Consider the following 10,313-nt stretch of genomic DNA (forward strand, 5'->3'; position numbering starts at 1 on the left):
TTTTTGAAAATCATATTTCATTTAATGTTTGTCATTAACAGAGATTCTTGATTAGGTACCTCTTAAAGTGCAACTCTAAATTACTGCAGTAATGGACACCTGCATGGGGAGGAAAAAATGTGCTTGGCGGCTTCATGGATCCTGGTCAGCATTTTTCAGGTGTTAGCTAATGCAGTTTTGGTTTATTTTCAACATTCATCCACAGTGTTGGAAGCCCTCCTGCCAGAACACTTTATTTTTATGCGAAACAGAAAATGCCACAGGCTGGCAGTAGGACAGGAGATCCTACCCAGGTGTGTTCCTTGCCTTTCCTCGCACTGCTCCAGGGCCCTGTCTCGGAGCAGTTTATACAGTTGGTTTAAAGACATGATACACAGTTGTAGCCATAGCCAAGTACGGTTTGTTTTCAGTTTTTTACTCATAGTGGGATTGATTTGTACAGAGGGCTGATTCAAAGCATTTAACTGTTTTTTTCAAGACTAAATCTATAAAGATATTCAACTGATGACTCTTCTCTCCCCTCTGTGGAATTACTTTCACAAGTCAATATATTTCTTGTGGAATTACCAGTAGTGCTGTCTGCCCTCACTGTTTTCAGCAGGTTGATTCAGTGATACAGAACTCCCAGTTTTAGTTCCTTAGCAACTAAAGACCAGAGCCTGGCTTAAGCTTTTTTTTTTTTTTTTTTAAATTTGTATTTTAATGTTTTGTGGCAGTTATGCGTTAAAATTTGACCTAGTAGAACAACAAAAGGATGGCTTTAGCTAAGAACATAAACCAGTGCAGAAGGTAGGTTGGATCACGATGCAAGATGCAGTATTCTTTGCTGGTACAAGTGTGGTTCAGTTCTCAGCACAAGTAGTAGTTTAGCTGAGCAACTCTGGGATGCAGGTGGAGAACCAGGTAATCGGGGTGGTGTGCAGGTTCCTGAGGAACCAAAGGTGATGCAATGCCTGACAGTTTTTCTTTGAAACTTTGTTTTTTTTTTTCTAAGTGGCTGCCTTAATGACTCCAACTTTTCATTTCATTTAAATGTAGAATATTGGCAGAAGCCTGGAAGTAAGTCAAGTTAGATTTAAGAAAGCTCAGGTAAGTGGTAGGCAACTTTAGGCCTAGGCTGGCTATGATTCCTGTAGTTAGCTTATTTTTCTTTCATAGAGCTTTAAAAATGCTGTAAAAGTTTACAGGATTCACATATTTCTGCTATGTTAAGGAGAGCACAATCTGACAGAACTGTAAAGATACCTAAAGCTGGGAGCAAACCCTTTTATTTCCTTTTTTAAAGCAAGGCTGAGTCACTGCCCAACCACAGACTGACCAGCAGCATCTCTCCTGCTGCCTTTCACATGTTCTTCCAAATGTTAGATCACTTATTTCTTACCCATGGTGAAGGGGCAGCATGCAGATTTGCTTTGAAGAAGCAAGACATTACAAACCACACATGACATCATCACCCTTTCTGCTTGTATGTCAGCAACTGCATCAGCTACACCTTCAGCCACCTCCATTTCATCACAGCAGGGGCCCAGCATCTGGCTTAATAAATGTAACCTGGAAGGATGTTAAGTGGCTACTGTGGCTTCATTACAGCAACTTCATGAGGGCAGCAGATTTGCATTATGGAACAGGAATGACTTAAATTTATCACCAGGCCCATAAGCAACATGTTACCAAATTAATCACAAAACTGACACAACACCCTTAACACAAAACTGGAATTAACTTTATTTTCCCCTACAGTCAACAACTGGTCTGCATTGAGCTTTAAAGCAACAAAATAAAAATGAAATCTCCAAACGACAGGGGGCCAGATATCCAGATTTAATTACCTTTGTGAAAATGTTGCAGCTGTAGTATTGGGCTGTATAAACCATCTGAGTCAAAAATGAGTTCATAAATCAAAAAAATATTCTACACCTTGGGAAAGAAGTCAGCAGTAACATTCTCACAGAACACGGTAAATTTACATTTTCTTCATGAAAGGTACATACTATTCTGCATTTTACATCAATAATTTGATGCAAGTTTTTTTTTTTCCTATAAAAAAATTATAACCTGTGGCAGGAAAACAAACTGCAAAAACCCTTTTGTTTTAATTAAAGAAAATTTTCAAGTCTGTATAAAGTTTTCCTATAGCTGGAAAGTGAACATGTTCAGTCTCCATTTATATTTTAGTGCATTTAATCTGACAGTTTCCACCACTTTTTTTAAAAAAAACAACCCCAAAACAGTATAAAAGACAGACAAAGCAAATAGCACTATAGCAGGAATTTCTTCAGTTGATTTAAGCACTCTAAATAAAAATGCAGAGAAATGGATTTCCAGAAAAACTTTTACCCTCACAAGAGAAGGCAGTGAGGGGAGGAAGAGGTTTGCAAATCCACTACCTCCGACAGCCACAGAAAAGGGGGTTTGTATACCTGTCAACCTTTTTTTTCCCCATTAACCAGGCTATACGTGTTTTACCAATGTAAACATTTACCTAAGAGTTGAATTTCTGTTCTGAAGCACCAGCCACTACCTGGTGCTCAGCGGTGTGGTACTGTAGCATTCATCACTGTCATTTTCAGATTTTTCAGGAGGATACAGATTTAGCCCTTGTGTCTGCAGCGTGCAAGGTTTGCCTTGCCTACCTTCTGACGTGGCAGTGTAAGGCAGCAATACTGCGATCCCGTCTTCAACAAAAGCAGCTCGTCCAATCTAAACTAGCATCTGCCCTCTCATCTTGTGAGAACAGCAGCTTTGTTGCTTACACTCCAGATCAAAACCAGCCTCCAGCAAAAGGCCATTGAAAGAAACCACTGAAAAATAATCATGAGAGTAACTTATTTTGAAAGTTGCATTTCAGAGAGCTCTCTTTCCTCCTAATTGTTGAAAACAAGTCATTTTTAGATTTCACCATTCCAGTTTACTTACTGCTGCTATTCAGCCAAACAGTGTTTTCCAAAAAAGATTGACAAGTATGCATGTGCCAAGGACCAAATTACAGGGTTCTTTGGTGCAGTCAGTCCAAATTCTCAACAGATTTGAAGGATAATATGTACCAATAAAAAAAACCAAAACGCTGCTAGACTTGGATAGCAGCTCTGTCTTGCTTCACATTACAAATCTAAAACAGCTGTTCTCAATAAGCCAATATTTTTAATCAGACATTGCCTGAAAATTTTGTACAATAATCTGGACCAATGATGGTTCTGTACCCTCATGTTGCTGTGAAACATGACTTGAGCTAAAGGCAAAGACTGGTTATCTCAAGGACAACTGCTTCGTATTAGCAATCAGAACAGTGTATTTAAACTGTCTTCCTGTTGGGTCTCTTGCCTTTCTTTAAAATTAGTTTATTCTTAATGTAGCCACGCTTCCTTTTGGAGGTCTAAAAAGAAAAACAGAATAAAATGTATTAGTTAATGATTTAGTCTTGACCGCGGTTTTGTGATGTGCATTTCAATGCCTTGATTGTTAAACTGATTTTTAAAGAGCTTAGGTGGTAAACCCTCAACTAGGTATTATCCAGTTACTACTTTTAAAGTTGGGATTGTTAATTCATGCCCAACATTGGCTTTTGCACAAGATGTACTTTTGCAACCCTCAGCTACCAGATCTGTAGAATTGTTTTCAAAGCTTGTGCTGAGGCAGAATTAGTAATTAACCAACATTATAATGTTCTAATATGCCCGAAGAACAGCAGTGGTGTGGAGTGTTAGTTTTGTTTGGAAATACCTTCTTGCATCTTTTGCACTATTTGATTCTCTTACAAGTTAGCAAGAGGATAGATAGCTACATAGTGATAGAATGCTCAAAGCATTTTTCAAAAATTAGAGAAAAATGGAATAATCTCATTTTAGTCTTTAGTCTTCTTCTTGGCCTGTAGGCTAGTTAGTGCTTTCTGCTCATGTGTCTTTATCAGCATACTTTAGATTTCTATTTATTTATTTATTAAGGTAGTGATGGGGGGAACCATTAATGTTATTCTTAAACCTAACTTCTAAGTTGTATAAATACAGCAGTTAGTTACCTTGTGGCAGGTAGAACTGTACATTCAACACGCCTGCCACAACAAATCGGACAGTAGGCAGCTCCCACACTTGCTGCACTGTGCTGTGCTTACCTGCAGGCTCTGTTATGTCACTTAAATACATCTTTTATCTTTTTAATAACAACAATATCATTATAAAGTGAGATTACATACAAACTAGTATGTAATAATCAGACACGTTCTATCTCTGAACTTGAGCAACATCATTTCTAGGAGTGACAGGAGATGATGGACTGAACTTCCAGTAAGGAAGCAACTGCTGGAAACCTGTGGCTACCAAGGAGCCCTCAGAATGCATTTCAGAAATCCTAGCTTCAACGTTCACCCCATGCTCTTTGCTGCTTCTCTGATTTCTTAATGGCAAGTGGAGCCTGTGTGTACTGCAGGAGCTGGTGATGGGTCAGAATTTGCATGAACTTTTATTCTGTCTTTAGTCAGAGAACTGACACATCCACAGCTCAAGTGGGGTCAGTGCCTCTGTCCTTAATAAATACCACCTTGCTTGTCACTTGAGATCAAAAGTTACACTGTAAGTGTATGACAGGCACAGTAAAGCTTATCATTTCCTTTCAAGGTAAGTCTGGCTTCAGTGGTAACTCACAAAATACCTTCTTTTATGAAATTCCATCAAATCACAAAAATAAGCATCTTTACCCTCTAACATTCTTTACTTGTATTTCCTTGACACAGTGTAAGTTTCCTGCCCCTACTAATTTAGTTTCTTGCACATTTGTTTCTGGCAGGATTCTGGAATTCTTTTTGCAAAATACATTTTAATACCTAGAAGACAGATGTTGTGAAGGAAAGGGCTGCTAAGAGTCTCCCCAACTCCCCTGATTGATAATACATCTTTCTTAAGAGGCTCAAGTGGCACACCACAGCTAACATTTAAAACCATGAAGATGACTTCAAACAGTAAGCAGACAGACACTAAAGTTCCGTCAACAAAAGTTTCATATTTAATTTATTTCATACAAAATTGTCATTTTTAAACTTCTAGGCGTCACTACTTTCAAACAAAGTCAGAAAGCAACTTCCACATTATTTACTTAGTGAGCCATAGTTACTGAAACATGAATTGATGTAGAGATTATACTTCCAGTTACATGAAGACTTAAGAGTTGTAAGAGCCAGTGACACACTCTATTTCCAGGTAGCATTCTGCCTAAAAAAAATCTAGCCTTGTGTCTTCACATGCTTTTAAGTTAAGCGGACAGTAAATTAACAATTATTACCAGCAGGCAGGTCTGATATTGGACACTAACATGAACAGTATCCATAACATTCTGGCTAGTAGAAATACATAATTCACCAGCTTTGTGATTCACTGTTAAAAAGAAACTGCCATCTGCTGCCCCCCTTCAGTTAACTTCACTGGGAACCCACCTTCTTTGACAAATACTTCTGTTTCGGTACAATGTTGGTTACTCTAGGTTTATGATCCAATGTCTCTCTGTTGTCTAGTTGTTTCACCTTGTATATTCTAACAAGCCAGTGCTCTGAGGTAAAGGCTTCCTCCAGGTGTTTAAATTTGATGTCTTTGTTGCCTATCTCAGCATTGCGTGTACGATCAAATCCTGGGGGTGTCCGAAAATCCAGCTGTAAAAATTAAAGTTGCATGTTAGTTCGAGAGAAAACCCAAAGCAGCCATCACTCAAACTGTGGTACTTCAGACCACAAGGCGACACTTTCAGCTGGTCAGGTCACAGGACACTGCTTCTCTTGCGTTGGTTATTACGACACAGAAAAAACTCTTCCTTTTTACCACTGAGAAAGAGACAAATTCATTCTTACTCCTACAGATGATGTAGGAGATGGCACTTCATGTCTCAACAGAAATATCACATCTGCATTCAGAGATGGAACTACTCAAGTGAAAGTCTGAGGTGTGGCAGCCTGTGGTGGCTTTGTAGCATAGCTGCTCCCTTGTGCTCCCTCTTCTATAGTGCACTCATTTGCGCTTCCATGGTTTTCCAAGTAGTTCATGTTTATCAGTTAAATTTGACCCCCTCACGTTAGAAGTAAGACCCACTGGCCTCGGTTTTAGCTGAATAAAGGATTCTTGTGCTAACTCTCTCTGAGAATTAGCTTCTTATTACACAAGTGCTGTGTTGTTTAACACATTGATGTGATTCAGACAGAAATCAAGTCTTTTCTGACAGATATTAAATAGCCAATTAACAGTTCCACTTCTGCATTGCTGTTAGAAAAAATAAATCTAAAGCTCTCCACAACATAACAGTTAACGCTTTAGCAAGCACGCTGCATAGTGAATTAAGATGGTCATCTGGGGTACTGTGAAGGACAGCAAAAGACTAAGTGCAAGTATAGTTTAGCAGCAGAAATGCTTTTTTCTAAAGGTTATATATATAGTAGACCATGCCTAGATGTGTTTTAATTTGTAAAGCTGACTCTTACCTCTGATTCTGCTACTACAAGCAATGGAAAACACATCAAAATAACATTTGTTTTCTCACATTTCGATTAAGATTCAGGAGAAGTTGTAGCACTAACCTGCATCTCTCCAAATCTGTAATAGGACATTTTATACATGAGGCAGTTCAGCAAAGTTGGAGAACCTGCCTTGTCTACCCGGAATTCTCCCTGAGGGGTAAAGTAATCACTTTCCTTGAAAAAGAAAAAAAGAACAGATACACAGAGTCAATAGAAAGTAAACCCCTATTTAAGGTCATTTCTTATTCCCTCCTGCACAGAAAAAGTTAATAAAGAATCTAAACTGGCTTTTACAGTTTAAAAGCTGATTTAAGCTAGTCTTAAAACAGAAAATGATGGTGATCATTAAAGGTAAAGTAGCTACAAACTACCTGTTTGTAACCCAGATCCCAATGGACCAATCTGCCTAAATCCGTATTATTGTGCTGGTGTGAATGTTGTCACTTCACAGTAAGCAGTTACTGGAAAACTGATCTCAAAATGTAAATGTTAGTTGGGCATCTATCAAAATTATTCTTTAGAAAGCTGAAAAGCACTGTAGTGTTAATATGAGGTCTGCAATGCTACCATAAATTTCAAATGTGCACAGTGTTTAAAGTTTCTGCCATTTTCATCTCTGGTACCAGATGAAACTGCAGACAGGTTACTCCCTTCAGCCTGTGCTCAATAGCTAAGTTTTTGTTAGGCTTAAGCAAATATTACTACAGACTTCTGCAATCTCTGAGATGTTTGAATAACTTAAACTCTACAGAAGTCAATATTAACACTTTAACTTGTCTCCTACTATTACAGTTTGAAGAAATTTGTAATGCCAACTATTTAAACAGTCTGAACACTCCTACTTTAAAAAAGTATGATGGTGCACAGTGAGACACACATAGGGGAATTACAAAAGATATCCTGTACTTTTAGTATCATGCAAAAGAGGTGAAAAGCTTTTGGGATTACTGACCTTTCAAAACCATAAATACTGAAAGAAACTGGGCTACAGGCCTCTGCACTCCTACTGCTCTAGGAAAACAACCCATAACACATTTTCCAAATAAAATTGCAATAAGTAGTAGAGATTTCCCTCCACTGTACTGAGCATTACCAGAAAAGCAGCAACATAAATAAAAGTTAAAAAAAACAGTAGAGATGAACATATAGAAATAAAAGTATACACAAAGAACACTTCAGTTCTCCATGTATGTTTCCACTTACCCGGATATCTTTGGGATGTTCCCCCTCTGCTATTCTCACCATCCACAAGAACTTATTAATATCATCACCAGAGTAGCCAATCACACCACCAAAAATAATCAACACATAATCCACATCCAGGCTTCTCATGATCTCGTATGCTGCTGACTCATTTGATGACATTGCCTTTCCCACCTGTATCATAGCAAAAATATCTTAAACATCTGCATAGCTGCCTATCAAATAGATCTGCAGATCAGTAACCTGCCAGACCAAAGCCCAAGAATACATACTTGCCAACCGAAGCCCACACTTTCATTCCAGATAAACTCACTGTGTCTATTTAGAAACTCAAAAGCCTCAACTGAAACATTTCCTCCTCTGTAAGAGAAGTGCTGCCAGCTGAAATGAGTGTTTTGAGTGTAAAATGTAGCAATAAGGATTTTCCTTTTGTGGCACCTACAGATTTTTCAAGTTGGCTGTATTGCCAAAAACTTAGTGTTGCACAAAATATGTGGTTACAAATTATTTTCAAAGCTTTAGTCACAGCCCAAAGTGAATAAATTATTTGAAATGTTAGCAAATTCTTGGGGTTTTTTTCCTTTCAGCTCTGTGCCTCCTTAACGAAGCAGCCACACTGCATTGTACTCAGCAGCATACAGGCACCCTCAGCATTGACTTCAAGGTAAATTAATGCAGAGAAAATGTCAGAATAGAGGCATCCTTGAGTTAAAAGCATAACATAGTTTTGGCCTTGAAAAACTTTTTAAAGCTGTATCCAGAACCTCTCCCATACTGGTCACTTCCCACAGCTAAAGAATTTGCTTTGGTTGGTGACTGGCGTTCAGTTCAGTAGTTTTGTTTGTGGTTGAAGTTCTTGTACTTGAGGCACAATAATGAGTCACAGTTGTAAAAGGAGTAACTACAATATAAATAATACTGCATCCAAATTGGTAACATTCAGTTAAGAACATAATTAGAAAGCACTAAGCTTAGGCTGCAATCTGTCAAAAGGACAGAGAACCTCAGCTTCTTGGCCGTGATCCTAATCAATGTGAAGTTATTTGGCAGGTTTCCATTGCTGTGCAGGAGGAAGCCATCGGGACACGTCTCCAGGGCACGCCTCGTTCAGAGCACAAGTTCAGGTATTCACCAAAACCCGTGTTTATTGCTCAGGTCCCCCCTTTATGGGGCATTCATCCCAAAATGGAACCTGACAGCACCAGCACTCAGGCTGGAGAGAATTATTAAAAGCCATTGTTGCTAATTGCTGCAGTGTGTATGGTGACTGTTCTTATGCAATACAGACGACTTCCACAGTCTCTCTATTCACATGATGCACCTTGTCCTGCAGGGATCTGTTGGTTTAGATGCAGTAGTGTCTGCACTTCTACCTCTGGTACAGGAGAGAGGCACACAGAGCTATCAGAGCTGAATGTCCATCAAAGCACACTAATGCTGTCAGGTCAACAACCAAACTAAGAGCAAAGTGCCTCAGAGTACATGGGAAGGCTTGTTGACTGGTATTAGCACCAACAGTACAATTTCCCAAGCTGGCTGGCAGCTGATGCCAGCTTCCTGCCCCTGTCAAAGGCACGGACGTGTGATCCTCCCTTCCCCAATACACATTTTTTTCAGGACTTTGTTGGCTCAAGTCACAGCTTGATTAATTTGTTGATTTTGAACACTGTTTGTCAGCAGACTTGGTCCAACTGCTTTACTAGCTACTGACACAAGGCAAGAAACTATCCCAATATGGTCCTCAAGCCCTTCCCCCATTCTGCCCATGTAGCATAATATGGGTCTTCTGGGAAGATCACCGAGTGACGATGAGTCATGACACAGCACCTAGTAAGACTGCAACCCAGCTGCAATATAGGGCATTCTTTTGTTTCTGAAAAAAGTTTAAGTTGCCCAAGGTGGTGCCTCTGTAACCACAGGCACTGCTAACACCCTGCTTTTTAAGCACATACACAAAGCTTAAACTTGCTCTTCAGAAGTGAAAGAAATTAAATGTACAGATGTTTTGTCTAACAGCAAATTTGAGAAGACAGAATCGCATCAAATCTGCAACAATTCCATTGCTATTAATAAACTTTCTCTAATTTCCAAGATGCCTGAAAATTTGTTGTTTCATGTGGTCAGTTTTCACAAGCCATTCAAAAATCCCATCAGCAAAGACGCTGCTGAACTGTAACGATCCCTATTTGCATAGTAAAGTAGCGGTACCAGGTAAGCTGTTGTAGCAGTAATCACAAGGGGAATGGTTACATTAGATTTTGTCTGTCCTCCCACAAAGAAAAGAGGAAAAACTAAAGTGGAAGGGAAGTTTTGGAAATTAAGTAAACAAAACAAACTCCAAAAGCAAAACTGATCTCTTCCAGCCCCCAAACTCTACACTTCAGCTCTAATAAAAGTAATAAAAAAAAAAAAAAGTTCCTTCCACCTCTGTTTCCCCGCTCTTATGGAATTTTTCCTTAACATCATACTATCCATCAACAGACATTTACAATTCCATACTCAACTGCAATGCAAACATTTTGGTGTTTCTACTCCATAGAAAACTGCCACCCTTACCAGGGCTATGTGGCTGTTGTTCCAAGTATTGTTATCAACCAAGGTTGTCCGGTTAGCCATTCCT

At 39.0% G+C, this 10,313-nt stretch overlaps 1 protein-coding gene across 1 annotated transcript in view; it reads right to left on the minus strand.

The window, feature by feature from the left end:
- Nucleotides 1–2,841: 2,841 nt before the first annotated feature.
- LOC104530930 (STT3 oligosaccharyltransferase complex catalytic subunit B) overlaps nt 2,842–10,313 on the minus strand; it is a 30,245-nt gene continuing 22,773 nt past the window's right edge. Inside the window, 5 exon segments of the mRNA XM_010175665.1 lie at nt 2,842–3,373; nt 5,423–5,635; nt 6,551–6,664; nt 7,694–7,867; nt 10,250–10,312. Coding sequence (XP_010173967.1) covers nt 3,293–3,373; nt 5,423–5,635; nt 6,551–6,664; nt 7,694–7,867; nt 10,250–10,312 — 645 coding nt within the window. The 3' untranslated portion in view covers nt 2,842–3,292.

This window comes from Antrostomus carolinensis, unplaced genomic scaffold (assembly GCF_000700745.2).
Source record: "Antrostomus carolinensis isolate BGI_N321 unplaced genomic scaffold, ASM70074v2 scaffold609, whole genome shotgun sequence".
NCBI lineage: Eukaryota > Metazoa > Chordata > Aves > Caprimulgiformes > Caprimulgidae > Antrostomus > Antrostomus carolinensis.